Consider the following 25,579-nt stretch of genomic DNA (forward strand, 5'->3'; position numbering starts at 1 on the left):
GGCTGGGATGGGAGTGTGGCCTAGGAAGAGTCGGGAAGGCCTAGCATGAAAGTCTGAAGGACGGCACTTGGTCCCTAGGCCTGAACTTCCCATCCCTAGTCTTAGATTCAGATGTGTACAGCATCACCACGTTTATTTCCCCTGTATTTCTTAAACCTCAGTGTTAAACTCATTGCTTCTAACGCTACGCACCCCATTCTTTGTTTCAGGTAGTGTACTTCTCTGCCACGTATCCATACGTCATGTTGATTATCTTGTTCTTCCGTGGAGTAACATTACCTGGAGCAAGAGAAGGCATTTTATTCTATGTAACTCCTAAATTTGAGAAACTCTCTGACTCTGAGGTAAGCATTCAGGCCTGGTAACCTAATAATCCTATGGGGAGGAGTTCAAGTGTTGCACTCTTCTGATCATTCTGTTGGAGCAAGTGTTTCTGCATGCCACATTAAAACCCCCTCTGCTCTCCCCCCTCCCCCCACGTGGTGTTCTGGGGTTTCTCCTGTCCCACCAGAGTCTGTTCCCCCAGGCATGTTGCACTAGCAGGAACCCTTGTACTGATTTCTGGGCCATTTGTAGTAGTATTGCTCATATTGTCATTGCACGTTCATTATTTATTATCACCTGTTTGTAACCATATATAAACTACCAATCATAGCCATGTGGACCTGTCTTTGTCCTTTATGACTAGGTATGGCTGGATGCTGCCACACAGATCTTTTTCTCCTATGGTCTGGGTCTTGGCTCATTGATTGCTCTTGGAAGTTACAACCCTTTCAACAACAATGTTTACAGGTAAAGCAGTTACCATTCTTTAGTAGCCTAGATTCCTAGATGCTGCAGATAGGGAATATTTGATACAATTCACAGGGCACAAACATAATCCCCCAGAAGCTGAAAGGGAACGATTCTCTCCTACTGCACACAGAGCACATGGTGTTTCCAGATTCCTCCCATACTGAGGAGCAGCTGTATTGTTCAAGGAGAGATCCTCATGAGATGCAAAGTGGGCAACATCATTCCTTCTAATACTTCATTTGGATGTTTTGGTCCCTATCTGTTTTGGCAGCAAAATGAAGCCACTCAAAAGTATTAGTAGTGGTTTCTACATTTTAAAAAAAGGTCCTCAGCAAGGACCTACATTCAGTGTGGCTTCCACCAAGACCTATGCTTCATTTGGGGTTAGAGAGGAATATGAAGAAATATCTTATTGAGACCCTAAATTGATCTGCTTCTAACTCTCAGCATTTATATGAGAGGATGACTAAACTATGTAACAATAAAGCAATTCAGATGGATCTGGCAACTTTTAGCATTATATAGCATAGCTGGGAGAGATTTCAGGTGAATAAGATAGATTTAAAGTATCTCTTTTCCTCCCCCCCCCCCTCTCATCCTGACATCTTCCCTTCTTTCTGTGAGTCCTGAACAGCCCTATAAGAATTGCTCGAACTCTGAACAGGAGCACTTTTGTTAGGTGCTGCAACATATTGCTGCAGAGCCCCACTTTTAATGTCAGAATATCAAACTTCCCGATTTGCAGGCTCTTGGGAACTGGGATGTCTAGGGCAGTAAGACTACCTTTGCATGTCTTAATATTCCTGAGCAAAATTTCTTCAGCTAGCTCATATCAGTGTAATGTCAATTAGTACTTTCCCCTGCAAAACAGACACAGTGCTTAATAAGAGACAGACCAACAAAAGGCTTCTTTGTCAAATGAAGAAAACTAGCTAGAGTGCACTAATAATTTTTGTATTTAAAAAGTTAATCCTACATATACAGAGTTATAATACAGTATCATAAGCCTTAAACAATTTGCCCTGTCAACAGGAATGTTGCTTGAATTTCTGACTTTGGACAGTTTTACTACCCTCTTCTCTCTCTGTCTCTTTTTTCAGGGATTCCATCATAGTGTGCTGCATAAATTCTTGCACAAGCATGTTTGCTGGTTTTGTTATCTTCTCCATTGTTGGATTCATGGCTCATGTCACCAAACGTCCTATTGAAGAAGTTGCAAAATCAGGTGTGCAACATCTTAACAGTTTGCAGTGTCTTATTGTTTCAGAAGATAGCAGGGAAGACAAGTTACACTATAATTGGGGAATCTGCACTTGAGAGAATACCCCCCCAAAAGTTCATTAGTCCTAATGGTTGTCTAGGAAAATAGAGCGGCATTCACTTCCATAAACAAGGCACTAATACGCTTGTGAGATCGGTAGCCATTACCCCAAAGTAATCTGAGAAGTGTCTGCAAGCCTAGTGGCCAACACACCTCACACCAAGGGTTCAAAAATCAATGTAGACATGCATAAACAAGTAACTACCAGCAGTTACTTGTTGGAAATACATAGCAGCTTCATATGTTTATACGAGATAACTTCATAATGCTTTTAGAGTGCAGAAGCTATTATGTATATAGAAAAATATATTGTAATTGATTTTCACAAAAATATAGTTGTTTCTATATCCATAGATATATAGAGATATACATTCGTGTGCATATTTAAACATACACTTTCTAAGCTCCATTTCGTATCTGTCTCAGTTTTTCCAGCTTTGTTATTATACAGTAGTATGAAATGAGATATTAGTAGTAAAATGCCTAAATTAGTTTATAATTAATAAATTGAGCTGCTAGATATTGCGTTAATGGTAAGTGACAATAAATACATTTACCCCATTACCAGGTCCTGGGCTTGCATTTTTAGCCTATCCAGAAGCAGTAACACAACTTCCTGTCTCACCTTTGTGGGCAATACTGTTCTTCTCCATGTTGCTTATGCTTGGAATTGACAGTCAGGTAAAACGAAGTGTTATTGTTGTTTTTAAAAATGCTATTACTGAAGACAAATGTCCAACAGTTCATTATATGTTTCTATCAATGCTACCTGTATCTCTGTATCAATCTTCACTGATACCTGCCAACTTCACGAACCACAGTTCGAAGCTGGCTTGTTTCTCTAAAAAAAAAAAAGTAACGGTAATTAAGACCAGCCCATTTCTTGAGTTTCAAGCACAATACTGAACAAGTTATTTTAAAAAGGAAGTAAAGACTTCTGATCTCTGGGTTGTAGATGCAGAGGAGAAAAGGGAAGAGAGCACACAGATCCAAGGCTCATTATGTCAGAATGAGGTCTATGGCTGAACTGGGCCATTAACACTAATGAACAGTTTCTGTAATGGGTGACTATTTACATTTGTATGCCACCTTTGGTCCAGTGATTCTAGGGTAGTTTACAGACAATAAAACAATACAAAAGAACCCACCTAATCAAACAGTAGATTGCAGAACTTTAACAAGTATTTAAATAAGCAAAATGTTAAATAATATACCTAGAATTTTTAAAAGGTTTGCCTGGTTTCAAAAGCATTACATCAAATAAGTTTCTTTGGAGAAGGCTTACCAGAGATGGGACACCACAGCCAATTAAAATTTTCTTTAAAATATGTCTGTGCACTGTGGCTTAGAATATGGAATCCCATAAAGTGAGCCTCCCCATTTTCTTGGTCCCTATAAGTGCCCTTGGTTCATGAAAGCAGCAGCCTTTGCTGATCTTTTTCTCAGTCACTGAGAGCAGGACTGAAGGTTCTCCACTCCATGTGTCAAAGGAGAACTGGCAGAAGCCTGCTAAACTATGCATTAAAAATGCATCGTAAAACATTTTCCTATAATGTTTAATTCTAACTTTTGTGAATTTGTGAGTTCGTGTGTGTATGTGTGTGTGTGTGTACAACTCACTTTCAATACAATTTAGGCCCCCAAACAATTGTGCCTATTTTCTTAAACTAAGCAGCCAATTATTATCCTCTCATGAGATGATGCCTTTATAGTAGCATAAATTTCCTCACTCTGACTACTTTCAGGATATTGATCTTGCCAAACATTGTGAAGGTTTGACCCCCATGTCCCCCATTTACTGTTTCCTCAGAGGACACATTCCTGGTTTGGCTACATCCCTTGAGTGCCCTGGGTTCTCTCCCCCAATGTCCTATGCAAGAAGGGAAGGTACTCACCACATCATCAGCATCAGTTCCATTGGTCTACAGAGTCCTCACTCCTCCCTATTAGTAGTTCAGGTACTGGGCCCATTACATGGATGTTCCCTCAAGCCAGGCTATTATTGACATCAACAGAGGCAGCTTCTATACTAGTGGAAGCTCGGCTACCATCTTCAGGTCCACGACCAAGTGTTTCCACTTCTCCGGTTCACACTGGAATAAGCTTTTGGAGGGGATGCCAGCGTGTTGTCAGGATGTCCATGTGCCAGTGCCAGTGACAGACCACTTTACTTCTGCCTGGGCAATTCACAAAATGGAGCCCCTGTGCCCTATTGCTACAGCTCCCAACAAACAAGATTTCCACGCTTTTATAGAGTAAATATTAAAATAATTTAGAGTGCCATTTTGTTTACACAAGGCTGACATGAAGACCTTTATTAGCATTGAACCAATGAAGCCGGAGCTGTTGCATTTTGAATGGGGGAGGCCCAATTTCATTTAACGGACAGTTCAGCAATGAAATTCAGTGGGTGGCCTTAGAGCTAACCTGCATCACTGGGGCAGAATATAAAATATAGAACTGTAAATCCCCTTTACTCACCAATTCGCCAAACAAGGTAAAGGTACCCCTGACTGTTAGGTCCAGTCGCGGACAACTCTGGGGTTGTGGCACTCATCTCACTTTATTGGCCGAGGGAGCTGGCGTACAGCTTCTGGGTCATGTGGCCAGCATGACTAAGCCACTTCTGGAGAACCAGAGCAGCGCATGGAAATGCTGTTTACCTTCCCGCTGGAACGGTACCTATTTATCTACTTGCACTTTGTGCTTTCGAACTGCTAGGTTGGCAGGAGCAGGGAATGAGCAACGGGAGTTCACCCCGTCACGGGGATTCAAACCACTGACCTGATCGGCAAGCCCTGGGCTCTGTGGTTTAACCCACAGTGGCACCCATGTAAACAAACACAGTGGAATGTATGTACATACATGTCAACAAACCTTATTTTTCATAGCGCACCTTACTTTAACTTTTGGTGAGAGTACATACACAGTACATTAGCAATAGCAATAGCTATTTCATAATGGGATGGAAATAATGAAGAGTCCTTATTCTGTTCATTTCTTTCATGAAGCCTAAAGTTCTTTTATAAAAGAAAATCAGCAAAATTAATAATTCATTTTGAAGAAGCTGCTATTAATTTAATTGAGTCAAACATATTCTTAACTAAGTTCAGTTTTAGGCTACTGAAATATAAAAAGTAGCCTAATACTCCCCACCCCACACCAAAAAAAAACCCTAGGCCCGTGTGTAAGAGCTTTCGGACTTCCTTATTTTATTTTTCTTTAACTTCTTCAACTTCTTCATCTGTAGTATAATATGAAAATGTTCCACTCTACTGTCACAACACAGATACCACCAAAAATGGCTCCTTGTCTCATATTATCCTTAGTCAATCTATAGTATGTTAAAACATTGTGTCTTAACACACTTCCCAGTGGCTGTCAGAAATGTACACACTCATAGCTTGAGGGGAGAATGTCATGTGCTTAGTAGTTCTTTTGGCAGGGCAGCAAAAGTAATATTTGCTTATTGAAAAAAAATGTTTACTGTGGCCCTAAGAAGAAACTTATATGTCACTTTAAGCATGTACAGGAGCTCTGCATGTGCATCAAAATGCACAAACGGATCTAAGTCAGTTTGACTATCTATTATGTTTCTAAACTGAGATCTAGAGTCTCAGCAGGAACAAGTTAGTTTAATTATGATTAGTCCAGACAACCTGTCCCACAGATTTTAAAAAGCATGAGTTTCCTATTTTTAATTTCCAGTATATTTTAATAGATTCAGAAATGTTGCCCTATAAATAACCTACCTATGCTTTAACATGATTGCAGAAGCTGCACCACAACTCATGAAATGAGCCAACATTAGTCTGATCAAAGTATATCAGAACTGGGCATATCGGTTTGCCCTGTTCCAGATGTATCTTGACTATTGATCTGCATCACAACAGAATAGTTTGGGAGAAGATAAATTGGAGAAGGGATAGGATAAAGCTGGATGTTGCTTTAGCTCAATCTAATGTTGCTGGTTTGGTTTGTGTGTAACCTCTCATTCCACTTTCAGTTCTGTACTGTTGAAGGATTCATAACAGCACTAGTGGATGAATTTCCAAGACTGTTACGCAGTCGGAGAGAAATTTTTATTGCTGGTGTGTGTGTCGTTTCCTATCTGATAGGACTGTCGAATATTACTCAGGTAAATACTATATTGGGAGCTTCTTATCTCTAATCGGCTGTGGTCGCATTTTCTACTAAACAGAATTATGAAGTAAGAATCCTCTGTGGATTGCCTATTAATTTAAGAAGGTGGGGAGACAGGAGAGATTCAGCTTTTCCTAATCCTTCAAATGTCAATATCCTCTAAGGATTTGAGATTAGTATAATGCATATGAGCATAATACCTATATTTACTGGCATGTTGTCAGGCTTAATGCTACTCTTAAAATTTTCAGCTTGTTTTATTAAATTGATTTACAACCACTGAGGATTCCATCTGTTTTGGCAACTCTTAGAAACCCTTGGATAGAAAAAAAAACACATAAAGGCTTGGTTATCATCAGCCAATGACATTGCTGCATTCAGGAACAATATTTTATATAGTATGGAATGTAAGTAATGCCAAAAGCCATGGCAACATTTAAAACCAATACACAAATGGTATATTTAAGGAATCTTTCTTTGTATAAGAGCAAGACATCGACGTATTTATTATTCCTTCCCTATCCAATTGTGTGTCTGCTTTGAATTACAAAATTGTAGAACTGCAACTAACCCAACCCCCTGCAATTCAGGAATCTCAATTAAAGCATCCCTGAGAGTTGGTCACCCAACCTCTGCTTAAAAACCTCCAAGGAAGGAGAGCCCACCACCTTACAAGGGAGTTCATTCCACTGTTGAACAGCTCTTACCATCAGAATATTCTTCCTGATGCTGAGTTGGAATCTCTTTTCTTGTAACTTGTCTCCATTGGTTCAGGTCCTACCCTCTGGAGCTGGAGAACAAAAACTTGCTTCATCTTCCATGTGACAGAACCCCTAGCTCAACTATTTACTCTTATCAATAAATATGGAATTATCCCTATACCACCCTTCATCTGCGGATCACAGGGCAGTTTACAAAATAAAAATATTACACACCAAATTTATTGATACTGATACGTAGTTGGGCAATTCACTGATTATTTGCAGTTGTATGGTCCAAAGGTCACAGTTATCCAGGGTAAGTGATCAATGAATACTTATAAACCTAGAGAATCTCTCCAAGTAATAAAAACAGAATGGAAATAGGAAAGTAAAGGTAATATAAAGGTTAAACAAAACAGGAAAGGAAATCTCAGAAGTGTGATGAACTTAACACATTTTATATATTGCAGGGTGGACTATATGTGTTCAAGCTTTTCGACTATTATTCTGCAAGTGGAATGAGTCTCTTGTTTCTTGTGTTCTTTGAGTGTATCTCCATATCCTGGTGCTATGGTATGTGATGCTATAGTATTTTGAAATTTATTAAAATAAGCCAAAAGAATGTATTTTTTTTGTAAAGCAGTCCCCAGATGAAATGAAGTAATCATTTAAAATGCTATGTGTACTTAAAACTGAAATTGTTTTCTATAATTGCCACATTTATCTTAACAAAATAATGCCATACCTAGAGGTAATTTGAGGCCATCAGAACTGTTTAAGTGAGGGAGATGTGCCATCTCACTGTATGTACCGTATTTTTCGGCCCATAGGACGCACTTTTCCCCCTCCAAAAATGAAGGGGAAGGCTTTAGAAAATATTTCCATTACATAATGCAGTCCATGCCTAGAAAGGGTATAAGGATTGGAAAAAGACCAAGAAAGTGAAGTCATATGCACAAAACGTTTAGTGAAGCTTAGATTCTCATTTTACCATTTTTTTGAGGATCAGAACGGTTTCACCTATGGGGGGGGGGATAAGTTTCTATCCAGGAAGTTAACAGAATTTGAAGATGCAATCAAACTATCAAAGAAAAATACATTTTCCAGATTATAAATGAATAACAGCATAATACCTATATATTTAGGATGAACTAGAACCATGGTTGCAGTCCTGTACATGAAACACTTACATCCTATTGATGCAGCTTAGCTGTGCACACAAATTGCAACCCAAATAATAATAATATTATGCTACAAAGAGGCAATAAATTAGTCAAGATTCTGTGGGATGCCCCTCAGATCCAGAGTTCCTATACACACGTATTGCAGCTCGCTAACTTAATTCTTTCAAATGAGCTTTTTCACACCAACCCTATAAAACCTTAATAAATCTCTTACATTTTAATGACTCTTCTGTTGACTTCTCTGATTTATTCTCTTCTTTGTTGAAGCATCTTACTGTAGAGTATCGATTATATTCACATGCTAGAATCTAGGCTTTTCCCTTAGGGGATTGGCATTTTCCTTCCTCTGTGCATTGTTTCTGCACAAGGAATGCAAATCTGTTAACAGTTCCTACTGCTAATGGTCCTGTTCCTGGGAAGTTACATTTTCCCTGCACTCAACCCATAATGTTGAATCATGAGGGAAAGAGCTTTCTCATGACACATGTACCCCTTGTAACCAGAACTAATGATGTATTGACTGTTGTTTGGATTGCTGTTCATTTCCTCCCTTCCCCGTAGGCTGTGGGCTCCATTTTTCCAGTGCTAAAACCTCCCCCACTTGGGTCTGATTATTTCCCTGCAGCTAGGCTAGTCCCTGGCTTCAAGGCCTTTTTGGAGCCACCAGTTCTGTAGAACCACCAACACTGGATTGTTAATGGGTTTGGTAGGTTATCTGGCAAGACTCTGGCAAGACTTTGGTAGGTTATCTGGCAAGAGAGCCAGTGTGGTGTAGTGGTTAAGAGCAGTAGTCTCGTAATCTGTGGAATCTGGTTCGCGTCTCCGCTCCTCCACATGCAGCTGCTGGGTGACCTTGGGCCAGTCACACTTCTTTGAAGTCTCTCAGCCCCACTCACCTCACAGAGTGTCTGTTGTGGGGGAGGAAGGGAAAGGAGAATGTTAGCCACTTTGAGACTCCTTAAAGGGAGTGAAAGGCGGGATATCAAATCCAAACTCCTCTTCTTCTTCTTCTGATATATTTCAAACCTTTTCTCTCTCCTAGCCATTCATTATTGGTTTCAACCAACTAACAATTTGTTTGTTTGTTTATTTAGGTGTAAACAGATTTTACGACAATATCCAGGAGATGGTTGGCTATAGGCCCTGCATCTGGTGGAAGCTCTGCTGGTCTTTCTTTACTCCAATCATTGTGGCAGTAAGAAACAAAAATGTTAAAGATGTTAAATGCAATTAATGCAAGTCTACATTTTTTTTTAAAGTTCAAATGAGCACAAATAATCAATAATGCACAGTGATAAGGATGTACAGTAAGACTCTAAAATGCTGCAACTACACTTGGCCGTTTGATCATGCACACACACATTTGTGCTTTATTTTGATATAACAACGTACAATAATTTATAGAACTTACAATTCAAGCATAATATTCACAAAACTTTTTAAAAGATGTAAGCTGTGTTTAAAAAATGTAAGCTGTGTTTTTTCTATTCTTTAAATACTTTGGTCTACTTCCATGCCTTCTGGAGAAATAGCAACTAAAATAATTTTAATTAAAGTATACTTAATGAAATTCTAATCTTCCAATAGTTAATGGAAGGACCATAACAACTGCCGACTCACCCCAGGACACATTGTTTTAGAGAATCCAGTGTTTATTTTTAGTGCACAGGTGATGATAATCTAATATAAAAGCTGCCATCTTCTATTTTCTTCTTTTCAAAAACTTTCTACTTTTGTCTTTTTTAGCTGATTCCACTAGCAAAAATAGCTTTGGGCTATTTCTAGCAAAGGGCTAGAGCAATGGTCATAGTGGTGAATGCACATATCATTTTATGATACTGAGAAGCAAAAAGAAAACCACGTAAAGCAGGCTCAAACCTCAGTATATATTGTTTTATTCTGTACATGAAAAATAAAATGTTTGAAAGGAGAAGCAACAAGAGAAAATTAAAAATCTATGAAACTGTATGATTTCAAAATTTATAAATATATATGGTTCAAAATATCCTTTTGTATATCAAAATGCATGTCACACTGTTTAGGGCTATTTGCCAATTCAATTACAAGACAGGTCAGATAATTTAACATGCAGTTAGAGTTTACGAGCCAAATCTTGCAGGGCTCTTGGAAACAGACGCAACAAGTTGGGGGCCTTTGAGGAATCATAGTGGTATAGGAATAAATTAATGAGAAATGTTCACATCCCCATCTCACAATACTAGGATACCAATGAGCTCTGGGCTGGCTTCCATAAACGTCCAGTCCTTAACCAGCATTTTGGAACTATTGCATTAGCACATAACACTCACATTGCCACAGAATTAAGCAAGGAATAATAATAAAATAAAAAATACAAATACAAATTAGCTCGCAGGGTGGAAGGACTTTGGAGGAAAGAAAGGAAAAAGGGCACCATCTTCGCTCATTCTTCTGAAGCCTTTCTCTGTTGCTATATAACACTAAACGGCTATGCATTCAGCAGATGGGGGAATGTCTTTTAGAGAAAGGGGAAAGGAAGGTTGTTCTTTCCTTCTGCCTGAAAACTCCATACACAGTGGGGGGGGGGGAAAGGCTTTGTGGTGGACACCTCCCTCACCTTAATCACCACTGCTAAGAACCCCACCTTTAAGATTCTGTAAACCTCTAGGAGCTTAAGCAAGCCTGTCTCCTCCCTACCCCCTGCTCCAATTTCCTCCACAACCCTTTGAACTGTCACCAACATGTTGTGGCTCCTGGTGGGCAGGATGGATACTGAATCTTTGGACTGCATTGTTTTGTTCAAAAGTTGTGCATTCCAGAGAATCTCCTGAGAATGCAGAAATTACTCCTTTGTCTATGAGGGACAAATTCAGTATAATTCCTATAAATCTTACATCTGATGAGGGGGAACTAACTAAATATCTGAAAATACCTAATACCCATAGGGTTACATAGTAATACCCATAGTGGCCCTCTCCAGGTGCACGTCATCCCTGTCTCTGAGCATTGTGAGATTCCAAGGTTCCCAAGCACTTTTGGAAATGAGGCACAGCGGAGACTGTGGTGTCTTTATGAGATATGGTTTATTTACACAGATGTACAACTTGAGTCTGCAATGGAGGGGTTCATAGCATTAACACCCCAAAAGGGTCTTGTTTCTCCCGTAGCCACAGCCTTGGGCTCAAATAGACATCAAACATGTTCTGACTGTATCTCCAGCTCGCTTCTTTTTCTCCCAGCTTCCGGCTTACATAACTCAACTCTCTACTGTGGCCTTTTATCTTTCAAACTAGCCGCAAGCTGGGTGAGGGGTCTGACCCATTTGCCCCTTTCCTTTGTATCCCTTAATGGCTCATTGGCCAGGCTATCACCTCAATGGCTTATATTTTAACACTTGCTGGGTCCAGGGCTTGGAGGGGTCTTTGTATACAATCTACTTCCCCACCCTCACCCCAAACTCATAACAGTACCATCAGAAATTACATAGGTAAAATGGAAGATGTCTGGAATTTTAAAAAGGAAAATAACTTTGCACTTAAATTTTCCTATCCAAGCAAATAACTACCTGCAAAAGCAGCAGCAGCAACTACAACAAACCATAGCTGACTTTTTTTAATGCTTTTACTTCCCCAGGGTGTGTTTATCTTCAGTGCCGTGCAAATGACTCCTCTCACTTTGGGCGATTACGTATTCCCGGCATGGGGCCAAGGTGTTGGCTGGTTTATGGCTCTATCATCCATGGTGCTGATTCCAGGCTACATGGCATACATGTTCCTTACATTAAAAGGCTCCTTGAAACAGGTAAATTATGTCTTTAGAACTGTGCCTACACTTGGCAAGATGCCAGTTTCAGCAAGCACAATCTGCTGTTGCGTTCTTGTTTACAATATCAAAGTATACCTCTTTGCTACAGTAAATTATCCCTGGGTCAGTCTTTTTTATGATTTGTCCAAATGTAAATCAGTAGCAATGGCACATATCTCTATATCTACTATATATCAATATGATAGCGAGCCCCTAGAGAACTTCCTAGCTGAAGGGTGGACTATAAAACATTTAAATGAAATAAAGATTGGCAGCTAAGCTTCCAGAATATTGCAGCATAGGAAGGCCTCTCCATACCATTAAGTTGCCATTAAAAAATGTGACAGGATTACTCAGGTTCTCACCTTCCTTTCTCCTTTCCAAGTAAAAACATGGCTAAATGATTTTCCCACTTTGTGACTGTAAAGATGAGTTCTAGCTGTATGAGTGGGCTTCTCAGTTTCCTCTGCCCCAATTTCATTTCCCTTTGTCCTGTTTCCTCCCAACTTCCACAATCTCTGGTCACTGGTTATGCTGCTTAGAACTAATGTCAGCGAATACCCCAGCCCAGCAGGCTTCACCAACATCTCAGCTCAAATCTTTGTAGAGAATCTCAGCTGTTACACAGTGCATCAACTGAGAACGGCCACTTACTCAGTCTCTGGGTGGTGGTGGTGGCCCATTGTGGAAGGATCTCGGCTCCATGGAGAAAAGGGCCTCTCCATCATAGCCCGGCCTGTTGGGGAATTTCCCCGGCTGGCCGCAAAGGAGGGTGGGATAGCTCACCATGCACTGGAATTCAAATTGGCCAATCATTGGCCCAAGAGGGCAGTGCTTGGGCAATGGGCCAGAATGAAGTAATAAAGTAGGCTGTCTGCAAATCTCAGTTGTTACACAGTGCATGGACTGATAAGAGGATGAACATTTTGATTAGGCAGGATTCACTGCTAGTTTACTATTTACTGATCTAAAAATTGTGTTATTGTCCCCAAAATTATTGATACCTGTCAGGGAACTGCCATCAGTACTGGAGGGGGAGAGCGAAAGCCAGAGGGATTCCAGAGAGCTTCCAGGGATGAGGAGGAGCAGCCCATCTTCTGGGGAAGAGAATCAGTGTAGCACCAGGGGAGAAGGGGGGCAGCTGGGGGAAGTGGCGAGGCGGTCTCATGACTCCTTGCCTGGGACCAGCGGGGAGAGTAGGGGTCCTCCGTTGCCCACGCCCTCCCTGCACAGAAGGCTTCCGCGCAGAGAGGGTAGGCGGAGACTAGGCGTCAAAGAACTTCTTTTCTGGAAGAAGTTTAAGAAATGCCCAATCACGGATTCTGCCAGCAATTCAGTCAGCCACGGGTGGGTGGCTGTCTGGACAGAAAAGGTTCACTTTGGCAACCCAGCCAGGTGTTTGCACCCAGCCGGGGAGATAGGCACTTGCTTACGCACGAGCAACCCCTAGAACCATTACAATACCATACATTGGAAAGTCATTCAGGAACTGTGGCCTCCTTCCCTCCTTCCTTCCTTCCTTCCTTCCTTCCTATTGCACCTTTCATGAATGACAACTACAGAACTGGAATATAAATTTAATGTAAGGGAAGCCATTCAGATTAAGAACAATGAAATGTTTCTCTCTCTCTCTCTCTCTCTCTCTCTCTCTCTCTCTCTCTCTACTGTAGCGAATCCAGGTAATGATTCAACCAAGTGAAGATATTACTCATCCTGAAAACGGACCTGAACAAGCCCAGCAGAGCAACTCTGCAAACAAAGAAGCATATATATAGTCTGGGTCATTAAAATGATACAAAGCTTCCTGTAGGGGGGCAAAAGAAAAAAGAAAAACCATACACAAATGAAACATGGTTGAATATGACCACAAATTTATGTCTGAGAATAAAATTACCTACCTCTAGTGGCACAAAAGACCATCACCACTATAAGGGAAGCAATGTGGATAAGATCAAACCATTTTGTGGGCTTAGTTGTTGACAATGTTTTGTGTTTCCTGGCAATCCATAGACTGTTAACATTTTTATTCTCTTTCAGTAAGAGCTGGATATCTTTGGGAATTTATAAAGACATGTAGGCCATTTTTAATCTACCTTTTAACACAACAATTTGAAGTTTTGTGCAGCTGATTTTTATTAATATATTTCATACTGTTTGAATCCCAAGACTGTTATTTCTGAGAACAGTTAAAACAGAAAGCTGTTTTGTATTCACCAGCAAAGTATTTTTTACCAAGAAAATTTACCAGTGAAAATACTGCCCTTAAAAATGTTGACCAACTTTATTCTGGAGTTGGTTTTTCTAATTTTCATGGAAATCTTCTGATATTCTACAGTATATTGAATCATTCATATACAAATGCCATTAACAAGCTATTTTGGAATATACAGTACAGACTAAATTGCACCACTCCCTAACCCAACCTATTGAGATGCCAACATTTAATGTATTATTTTATAGCAATATATCTTTTAGAATATTTTCCATGTCAGCATCTTTCAAAGTACTGGGGTGGTTTTTTAAACAAAAAACAAAAAGCCAGCCGCACAAGTGATAATATGACTACATACTTCAAACTGTGAAGAGTCCCTCCCAAAGGCTGCCATATTTAAAGCTGTACACGTTATCTTTCATTTAATCCAGGTTGTGCTTCACTTTTAAGTTGTGTCATTGGCAGGTAATAGCACTTTCCCACAAATAGAGAACCAAACAAATAGCTTCTACATCGAGATGCTCCCCGCAGAATATAATTTAGGGCTTTAAAATTAGCACTGCTCTAGTCGGTCTGTTGAAGGTCTTATCAACAATAGAGGTTTTTGACTAGCAAGCATATTATAAAGCACTTTGAAGAAAGAATTTTATTTTTATGGTTTTATTTAGGTATGTATTTTTCATGGGAAAGATGGAGAAGTGAGGGAACGGTCTTGCCATAAACAGCTCCATTCTAGGCTCTCGCTTGCATTTTCCACACAGGCACCTAAAGCTAATGGATTTCTTCCTGTGTGGAAAATGGCGAGACTCAAGAGTCCATAAAGGCAACTCTTGTTTGGCAGCTATGAGACAGAAAGTGAGAATCGTAAGAAAAGTGGTATGTGATGTTTGATTCTAAATGACTGTGACAGAACTGTGCAATGAAACATGCTTTTCAGCGAAACCTTGTGCAACGTACAATGTTAGATAGCACACACTTTATGTAGAACTACTATGTGAACAACATGTTAACTGTGAATGTTGGTTTTTTTGTTGTTTTTGTCTGAAGGTGACAAACATATGTTCTTGCAATAAGGTATTATTCTCAGAATGTCAAGCACATTATTGTAGAAAATATATATATACATATATTTCAACTTAATAAATAAAAAAACTCATAAAAAGAGTATTGTTTAGTAGGTTCTAAACTGTTTCATACAGTAGATCAACTGTAAAATATTCAGATATCTATGATACATGCTGAATATCTATAGATGAACTCACAAATAAATCCAAATGTCTTGTAGATTTTCAGGGTTTAGGGGGGGAAAGAAAAGAAAACATGTCATACTTCACTTGCTTCATATACATTATAACTGTGAATTTCATTAGACTTAAGATACAAAATTCAGACTTTCTCTTTATTGTTTATGTAACCAAGTCCCATGTTGTTCTAAGAAAAATGCAGTATTCAATGTTTGATTGTAAAACAATTATGACAGATGTTTGACAGATTTGCTCTTTAGCAGAATCCTGTACAAACGTATCATATATAGCACAAAAATAGTGTCGTAGAACTACTGTGTGTAAGCTGTGAATAGCTGTATCTTTTTGTAGTATTTGCCCTTAAAAAAGAAAGAATATATGATCATATATGCTTTTTGCAATAATTAATTATTCTCTAAACACCAAGCAAATTTATCTCTATATAAAAATATATATGTAATATATACATATTCTAAAATATATATAGAGCCTGTTTTAAAAAGAGAGAGTACAGTATAATTTAGAAAACTGCAATGTTCTATGGACCAAATGTAAAATATTTATAAAGATGCATTTTAAATGTCTATAAATGGTGTCCTAACTAAAGCACGGTTGTTATGTAACTTTCCAAGAGCTTAGAAAAAAGAATAAAAGTTATATTATACATTCTATGAAGTGGCTTTAATTTAATTCTTTAAGCAGAAGATTTTGAATGACTCTTACGAAACAATTTTCAGTATTTGAGAGATCTCTGTCACTCAGTTTAGCCTTCGTATTCCCATTCCTACAATCCATGGTTTTTTGGACTTGGAAATATATGACCAGTTGCACATCCCCTACCCCTTATCCTTTCTCTTATCAAGTTTCCTTTAGAGGTTTGTCAAATCACAGTTTCTCCATTGCATCTAAAACCTAAGGCTAAAACCTCCACCCCTGCCATTCACAATCCTTATACCGCTATTCTTATCCCTCCATGATCAGCAGCATTGTCACCTCCTTGGTCACACTGCCCCTAATTGGCCTCATGCACTGCCTTCTTAGTAAATACTTGGGACACCAGCAACACGAATCATTGGCAGCCAGGAGGAAAGAAGTAAGGAAGTGGTTTATGGGAATTAGAATGGGACTGGGCTATATTCTAGACATTAAGATACATATTAAAAAAAAATATTGGGAATTAGCATATTTGAGCCAAATCTTTGCTTTCAGAGGCTTGCAACCTTAAATTAATGAGTTATCTCTAAGCTGCTGCTCTTTCTCAAGAGAGAAAAAACAGAGTCCCAAGTCTTCAGTTCTGGATTCAGTGCCAATCAATGCATCTCTGTCTGCATGCATGAATTTACAAATGCAGCCAAGTATGCATACTCTAATCAGCACAGAAGATACATAGATACACACACACACACACACACACACACACACACTTATTTTTCCCACTTTATATAGATACATCATTTGTCACTAGTTCAGAACTATTAATCATTAATGCTTTGAAGCACTGATTTTACATTACAGATGCAAATATAATTCAGTGTAATCTGAAAACTGCTTGTTAATTTTTTCACATTGTGCTTGCAGCCAACTATAAATATATCTCAAACATGCTTATAATATATTTTATAATATGTATTAATCAGTTCAAAACCTACATAAATTATTGTGAAATGGAACGTTGATATTCCACTAAAGGAGGAATAATGATTTCTGCCAGCAAGCCTTATCTCAATGACGGTGTTGAGCAGAATCTAACCTTGGCTTGACATTTTAAGAGTTTTTTCTTCCTGAGAGGGGCAAAGTTAGGTTCATTTATTTTGAAATTTTCTCTTTTTTGAATGTGATTTCCTTCTGCGCAAAGATCCTGTTGCTAAATCACGTCCCCTGCATGCAAAAGGGTGCTGAATGTTGGATCTCTGCATCCAGAATCTAAGTATACATGCATGCTGTCAGAAAATAATATTGGCACAATCATCCCTGGCACTGGTCACCTTTCAGGGAAGCAGGAGTGCATTCAGACTCTTCTTCCCTTCTTCCTTGTCCTTCCAGCAGCTGATGGTTGGGGCTGCCAAAAGCTAAACATAGGATTGTTAATTAAAAACAATTAAAACATTCCAAAATTTAGAACCTACAAGCAGCTAAAAACACATCAGCATTCTACATGTCTCAGTAGGCTTCTCTAACCAAAAATATTTGTAGCAGCCACCAAAAAGTGTAAAGTAAAGATGGTCAGGAGCAGAGCTGGATACTGCCTAAGCAGCCTTTCTCAACCTTGGGTCCCCAGACGTTATTGGACTACGACCCCCATAATCCCTGAACACTTGTCTTGCTAGCTAGGGATGATGGGAGTTGTAGTCCAACAACATCTGGGGATCCAAGGTTGAGAAAGACTGGCTAATGCCAACACCATTTGTAAATAAATGTGAAAATGCCGCATGTATCAAAGAAGCTGAAAACAATGTTGTGCTTAGTGTCTGTGGAAGCAGCAAAATCAGCAGGGTGAGCCAGCCCAGATCTGGTCTCTCACCTTGTGTTGCTTCATTTAACCTTCTGCTTCCAAAGTTTCCCATCAAAACTTTCTAAACCCACCCCTACTAACAGTGTGTTTTTATGTGTCTGGAACACATCAACATTGACTAGGTTGGAGCTAAGAGAGAGATTGACTGTGTTAGGATTGTAGTTTGTATACATTTTCTGCTTCCTTAGATGATACTCTTGCCCACTCAGCACACTGCATCAGACAAGAGATGGGTTGCTTTAATCTTACTCTTCCAGTCTTTCTGCTGAGATCATCATCTGTCTGTGTACTCACGCTCTGCAAAACAGTAGGTGGCCATGTCACTACATTTAATTTTCTTTCTGTTTGGCAACAGCAACTCAGCAACAAAAGTAAGCCAAGATAAGTTGGTGGCAAGCTTTTTCAGTGCAGACAGTGGGACGGTGGTGGCCAACAGAAATTCAGTCTTCACATTGTCATATCCATTCCCTGGCTGATGCGTGGATAGAATAGTGCAGGCATAAGCAAACTCGGCCCTCCAGTTGTTTTGAGACTATAATTCCCATCATCCCTGACCACTGGTCCTGTTAGCTAGGGATGATGGGAGTTGTAGTCCCAAAACATCTGGAGGGCCGATTTTGCCTATACCTGGAGTTGTAGTTAGAGAAGTCAGTGGGCTCTTGGATTCAACTACCAGTATTATTTAGTGGTGGTTGAATGCTACTATGCTTCAGTGAAGCATGACCAAGAAAAGAAAGTGTAGATGAATTAGAGCTAGCTAGCACTATGATATTTCATACTTTTCTGGAGAATTGTCCTCCCTATCTTGGAGACATCCTGATAGCAAATGGATGAGAAAACACAAAGAGGGTCACCTCTTGACTGTGGGAGTGGAAGATTTCCCTGAAGGAATTTATGTTCTCACTTATGTGGAATGTTAGTGGAGCTACCTGAGCCTTAATTCCAATATAATGATGACTCAAGAGGAGGGGCAACACAGAAACCTCTAGGAGTGATGACATTTTTTCTGCCTTCAGTTGAATGAGAGCATAACAATATACCCACTTGGTGGTGTCCTAGTGTCCTCTATGCATTGTGCTTCTGCTGCCCAGGGTACTTTCTCTCTACAGCCAATACTTTACAGCCTTCAACAACTTTATCTGAGTTTGGCACCCAGTGCTGTATGGGTTTTTTGGAAAGATCCTATGGTGGATCCACCCACTGGATCCACATTTGAAGCAGAACTTTGCAACCAATGTCCGTGCAACTGGTTGCTGTTGACACCTGTCTGTCTAGAGAGACAATGGAGTGTGCCTCTGGGGGTGAAGCCAAACTGCTGTCAGCAGCACCAAAGCAGTGACCTCTGCAGAGTGCAAGCCTGGGAAAGATGTATGGAGGTCCTGGGCTGCCCAGACAAGACTCCCCTCTTGGCCTCACTGATGTGGTCCAAGCGAAAACAGAGCAACATGTTTGGCACCAACCTGGCTTCAGGAGTTGCTGAAAGAAGACATACAAGGCGCCGCCCAACCATCTTAGGGACTCTACTCCAGATTTATGTAGGGTTTTGTTCTCTCAAAGCTATCCTGGAAGGCGGCAGAGGTTTAGGACCAAAGTTTTCCTTCTCCTAGGTGGTCTACCTTCCAGGTTGATGAGGCCCATTTGCCCCTCACTTCCCTCTACAGCATGTGCAGAAACTACCTTCTTGACCACTGGGCCCACTATTGGTCTCGTCCTCTCAGTCCATTGGATTCTGTTTTCACATGCAGGGGAAGTCCAAAACTCACTGGGGGTTTGAGACCCATTGGCTACACTCACCCGTGAGATTTGGTGCTACATACTGCTTTCTATATACATTCTTGAGGTCAATTTGGTATTTCTCATTTGACCCAAGCTGCATGCAATGTCAGACTCTCCCTATAATTAGTGGGAACAACCTGCCATTATAAGCTTACTTTGTTGTGGCAAACCTTCCCGTGCTCTCTCATATAATGTTGTAAGTCCCCTCTCCTCTCCTCTCCTCTTCCTCTATTTGCATCTTTTTATAGCTATGATTTTGGGCTGGGTGGAAGGATATTTGCCTACAGGTCTTTAGTCATGGAATGATTCAGATACGCTCCCTTGGTCTCTAATGAAGAGGTCTGTGAATCTGAGCAGAGAGTGCACACAAAGTTCCTAACAATGTCAATCAATTAAGGGCGATTATGCTGAATAAGAAATCATCCGGAAGAATTTCACAAAAGAGAGTTTGGCATGCATTCCTTCATGATCAAACACGTTCATAGTACCGCATAAATCATGATGTTTGAGAAGATAGTGGCCACTGATGTAACTAAACACATAATTAATTTTGTACTGTCCAGTTCACTTGTTCCTAGAGGAAGAAATTACCATTCTGCCCAAGCAAGACGGGTCCTTGTGAGTCAGTGACAAAATGACAAACTAGCATTTTGATTTGAAGCCAAGTGTCCTCTAAGCATAAATTTCTCCAGAGGGCTTGTAGTGACTGTCTTAATTACTATAGGTCAAGAAACACAGTTATTAAGCTCAGTTTGGATCTATCAAGATTTGCCTCATGCATGGAGCTGTCCAATGCTTAATATTCTTTTGATCATGTAATTTTGATAACTTATTTCCTCCTAGAAATATTAAGAAGGCTGCTTCTTTTAGCTAAGGAGGAGCAATTAACAATCAAGGAAAAGTAAATCAAATTAGTCTAATGAATGATGAGATATTTCTCCTTCTGTTCATCTCTATGCAGTTCCTTAGGAAGGGGAGATATCAAATAACTAGGAGAAATTAAAGTACTAAGGCCGTAGAGATTTAAGCATGTTCCTCTCTGTTGTAGTCCATGAAAGGTCTTCATTTTTGTGACCAGTAAGGCTCCCTTCACATGTTAGCCATTACTAAAATGCACCCCACTGTTCTCAAGAGGGTTTATTCACATGTAAGTGCATACAGGGTTGCTGTCTTGGACTGCAATTCTATAAAAACATATCACTCCCAGGTAGCAGAATTTCTGCTAAAAATGGGACTCACTTCTGAGTAAACAGGCTTCAGATTGCACTGCATATTTGGAAAATAGGGCTTTTTCAGAGGGAAATAACAGGAACTCAGTTCCGGCACCTCTCAGGTGGGTTCTGACACCTCTCAGGTGAGTGCTGTTGCCATTCTAAAAGAACAAGGAAGGTATTTAAGGTGAGTTCCAGCACCTTTATGTCTCAAAAAATAGCAGTGCAAAATAGTGTATGCCAACTCGCCATAGCTTTTATCAAGTTTACCCTCACTTTGTGAAATCTCCCATTTTGAGAATCCCAGGTGTGTCTTACAACATTTTTACAAAAAATAAAATAAAAATGCAAAATGACTAGGTCCCCCTCCCCCACATTTCTAACATCTTGAAAACCCCTAAACTCCCAGCCTCCTTACCCCTTCCATTCTTCAAAACTGCACTGTTGACTGCTTTAGGTTTGCTTGCTTGCTTGTTTTTTTTAAGGTAATATATAAAAAAGCAACAAAGTAATAAGCACTTATTTACAAAAATGTTTTTCATTAATACAGTATTTTCATTCCCCAATGGCTTGTGGTGTGTATAAAGTTCTTACTCATGCCCTGAAACTGGTGAATGCAGCTGTTACAGCCACACTGTGTAGTATAACATCACACTCTCTGAGGTGTTATCTAATGGGGCATGCAAAGTTTGAGACCCAAAGGCAAAGGCCACTCTGGAAAATTGAATCCTGTTGCGTACATCTTGAGCAATGGAATTTTTTGTGTGTTTAGTCACTTACCAAGCCTAGAAATGTTCACGCATATATTATCTTTAAAGACAAATGATTAAGATCTTGGAGTATGACCAAACAACCCCTACTGACAAAACAGATTAACTTCTAGTTTCTCTGCCAGGACCTCCTCTATTCCGTCCTCTTCCTCTAAGGCTGTTTTGGACACATTTAGCACCACCATCATCTTATGACTCACAAATAACTTTCCAAATTACCTCACAATAATAAGAACATGAATTTCTGATTAACCCAACAGATTTTGATAAACATGGCAGACACATTGTAGTCTGAGAACCTACAGAAAACATATCCCGCCCCCACAAAAAATCTAACATGCAGCTGAGTATGAAAAGCTTTTCCAAAGAAGAACATTTTACTTTTCTACTTAACATCTCAATGGCCTGACCCGATGCCTGTTTACTCAGAATTAAGCCCAACCACTGTTCATTGGGGTTTACTCCCAAGTAAGTAGCTATGGGTGGGATTGTGACTTTTAATATCCATGGTTGTCAGTGGAGAGAGAATTCCATAAGGTCAAAGCACCATCTGAAAAGCCTGCTTCTATCCTTTTTAGAAGATAGGTTTCTTACATGGGATTCTGAACAACCTCTTATCTATTTTTATGAATTTATTTAAGGCATTTGTGCACTTCCCCCAATCCACTCAACATCTTGATTGCTGATTATTTCAAATGACAGGAAGACTCATAAAGGGGAAAATGTTTCTTCCTGTAGACTGGATTTAAAAGTGAAAATCAGCAACCTGAAATGTACTCAGAAGCCAGTCAGTAGTCAGGTCAAATCTCAGAATTAATGCTAAGAATGGCAACCTTGACCTAGAATCCTGATTGGGAAGGGAAAGGGAGTTAATAAAAGCCCTGTTCCAGGCTAGAATTATGTCCTGGAATTAAGTGTCTGGAATGGTAGCACACATGCTACGGTACCACTCATGTTGTGGTTTTTAAATTTTCAGAGCCAAGAGGTGGCAATGTCATCCCCCAAGATGGTGGTCTAATTTGAATTACCAAATTCCAACCCATAGGAATTTTAAAACAAAAAGCCAGTGTGAAACTGAAAGGCAATCTGAAATACAAGTAAGAAGCAGAAAGGCAGTGCTGCAGAGTTCTCAAAGACTGAAGGAGAAAAGATGCCCTACAAACAATAGCCATCTTCAGTTGGTTCCTTTCTCCGCATCATAGTAACATTATATGGAGGAAGTAGGAATGAGTGCATTTACTCTGCCCACTCCATTCCTCTCCATGAGTTGGAGAATGATTGTCTGCAGGAGAAAGTCTGCTCTGCTCAGGTAGACCCACTCCCTGAAAACCCAGGCCCTAAAGCACACAGGAAGAGCAGGCTTCCCACTACTGTAGACAATCAACCTCTAACCTACAGAGGGCTATGGTGATGGAGGGGAATGCCCCTACTTCCTCCTCAATAAGATATTGATCAAATGGAGGAAGAAATGCCTCAAGAACCTCTATGGTAAAAGAGGAAGGAAACACGTTTAATGAATAGAGTGAAGAATGGTGCTGTTGGTCAATAATGGATCTGAGGAAGAAACTGAAATGAACCAATGCACGAAATGGTCACCCTGCCAGAAGGACAGGAATGGAAGGAGATAATGAGCAGAAGACCTAGTTCTCACAGACAGGTGAGGAGAAGAGCTTTGTATGGGCATTATCACTTTGGCCTAAGGGCCTGGCTTGGATAAGGAAAATAATACAAAATAATTATGCACAAATGGAAAACTAAATGTCAGGTACAAAACATCTAGCTTTGCATATTCAGGGATTTACAACCATTATAGAGGATCATTCAGCCATGCAAGTCCTCATCTGGCATCTGAAATGACATTGCTCCAGCTCAGCCTTCTCCCTGACCTGCTATGTATGCTTTTGTGTGCATCATTCCATCAAGTCAATCTCCCTTTGCAGTCTGATATTGTTGCATTGAGTCACAGGTTTAGCACTGCACCTTTGATTAGTACCGGGACCTTATACAGTAGCAGAAGAAGGAGAAACAAAAGGAGATTATAGCTGATCTGATGGTAGAAAGACTTCAGCATTTTCACTCATGCCCTTAGGAATCTAGCACAGAGTGGCAAATTTTACAGATTACCACAAGCTATTTAAAACAGTTAAAATCAGTAAATTATTCTGTGAATAATCATAAGCTTGTTCCATTTCAGGATGGATGAAATAATATTATTTAGAGTTAGAAGGAATGCCATTTACGGTAAATTTTAGAAACCAAGAAATACTGAAGAGGCTATGGTTATTTTTTACAAGCAAAACAGAGCCCAGAATTGGTTTTCTATTACTAGGAAGGAGAGTGTGTGTTTGGTCTGTGACAATTCCTGAAAAGCTTTACGTCTTTGCTTATACCACTCTCTGTTGCTAGGCAACACTGGGTTATTGATTTTTGTAAGCAAGAATTCATGCCCAGCCGCTGGAGGCTCTTGTTGAAAAGGTGATTGAATGTTACTGCATCTATCAGGCGCGGTATGTAATCATACTCAAAGGTGACACAGGTGTTTCGCTATAAAAATCTACTATAAGTAAAATAATAAATATCTATCTGGAGTTAAAGAGAAGTGTCAGGTTCTGCTAGGGAATTATTTCTAGGACATTACCATTCCCTGTACTCTGTCAAATATGTTTGCATGAATTAATGACCAAAATAATTAGTCAAAATACCAAGAAGGAATAGCAGTTCACAGGAGAGGTCATATACCATTTTTGGCTCTGAAAATCTTCAGCATAGTTCTTAGCGGACACAATTCATAATTCATTAACCTACAGAGTAGTCCTATTATAGTCAAAGGAATTGAGATGAAGGCTCCAGACTGAAATGTTTCGGCAAATAGTCATATATTAACAAGAGGAAGCAGCTTAAATCTTCCTATGCTGATGCATATATTTAGAATTATGCCTGACATTTCCTGCATGTTTCCACCTCTGTTCATAAAATTATTGTGCAGTGGAAAGACCACAGGCCAATGCTTTTCAATGTCCCACAAGAACATGATGATTAAATCTCTATTTCAGATGGTAGCATGAGTTGAGGCAATCCTAAACCCTCCTGAAAATACATGGGCTGGTCTTCAAACTCTTGTCCTCTGGAATTTGAAATAGCAAAAGTGCAATCCAATCCAGATGTAGCACCACACACTCATGCAAATCCTCGTAGATATTGCTGAACTAAGGGTCACTTTGCTCGTAAGTTTTCCTGAACTAAAGACACTCAGAAAGGTTTGGTAGCACTCATTTAAATTAAGGCTACTTTACTTGGGAGCTGGAAACTATTCCAATGGACCCATTTATTTTACTTCCTGGAAACATTTGTGGGACTCAAACTGATAGAAAACCGTGTGGAAATAACAAGCTGGCATAAATTCTTGAGCAGCTGCTTACGTCCCTAGAGCACTGAGCTGGGGGGGGGGACCACTTTACTGCAATAGCCACATTTGAAATTACTACATTTATATCACCCATCCAGAGTGAGGGCAAGGGAGGCAGGCAAAAACATTCACACGCCTGTGAGATGGATGGGAAGCTTCTCCCGTGTTTGATCTGCAGCAGCAGTGGGGGCCAGTTTTGCTAACCCGAGATACATCTCTGAAGAAAGACCATCTGGTCAGTTGTGGGGAAAGAAGACGGTTTGGTGAGCAGAAACACTTCACATTTTTATGCCTGTAGGATATCGTCCATCATCCAAGAACTGGGAGGGCAGATTCTCATGACTTACAGTAGGGTTGCAACATTTCAAAAAGTAAAAACCAGGACACCCCAAAAGTTGTTGAGTTTTTTTTTAGGAGGACCCCAAAACAGCTGAGCTTTCTTTCAGGAAGCCATTTTCAATTGACTTGTCAATTGTTCAATTGACTTGTCTGAGATCCAGGACAAAGCACTACCTTTCGAA

The 25,579-nt window shown here is 39.8% G+C and overlaps 1 protein-coding gene and 1 long non-coding RNA gene across 3 annotated transcripts in view; one reads left to right on the forward strand and one right to left on the reverse strand.

The window, feature by feature from the left end:
• The window catches only part of SLC6A1 (solute carrier family 6 member 1), a 77,514-nt gene extending 63,101 nt beyond the window's left edge, over positions 1-14,413 (forward strand). For both annotated transcript variants that reach the window (XM_083726813.1, XM_083726814.1), the window contains exons 7-15: positions 210-344; positions 689-792; positions 1,896-2,020; positions 2,685-2,797; positions 6,123-6,254; positions 7,431-7,533; positions 9,239-9,339; positions 11,757-11,924; positions 13,598-14,413. In XM_083726813.1, the coding sequence (XP_083582939.1) occupies positions 210-344; positions 689-792; positions 1,896-2,020; positions 2,685-2,797; positions 6,123-6,254; positions 7,431-7,533; positions 9,239-9,339; positions 11,757-11,924; positions 13,598-13,702 (1,086 nt within the window). In that variant the 3' untranslated portion in view covers positions 13,703-14,413. The remainder of the gene's footprint in view (positions 1-209; positions 345-688; positions 793-1,895; positions 2,021-2,684; positions 2,798-6,122; positions 6,255-7,430; positions 7,534-9,238; positions 9,340-11,756; positions 11,925-13,597) is intronic.
• Positions 14,054-16,162, reverse strand: LOC310838934. The gene is made up of 2 exons (XR_014561230.1): positions 14,460-16,162; positions 14,054-14,422 (listed from the first exon to the last, which is right to left on the reverse strand). It is a non-coding gene; the product is annotated as an uncharacterized lncRNA (long non-coding RNA).
• Between the last annotated feature and the right edge of the window lie 9,417 nt (positions 16,163-25,579).

This window comes from Podarcis gaigeae (assembly GCF_964106915.1).
Source record: "Podarcis gaigeae genome assembly, chromosome: 2".
NCBI classification, from domain to species: domain Eukaryota; kingdom Metazoa; phylum Chordata; class Lepidosauria; order Squamata; family Lacertidae; genus Podarcis; species Podarcis gaigeae.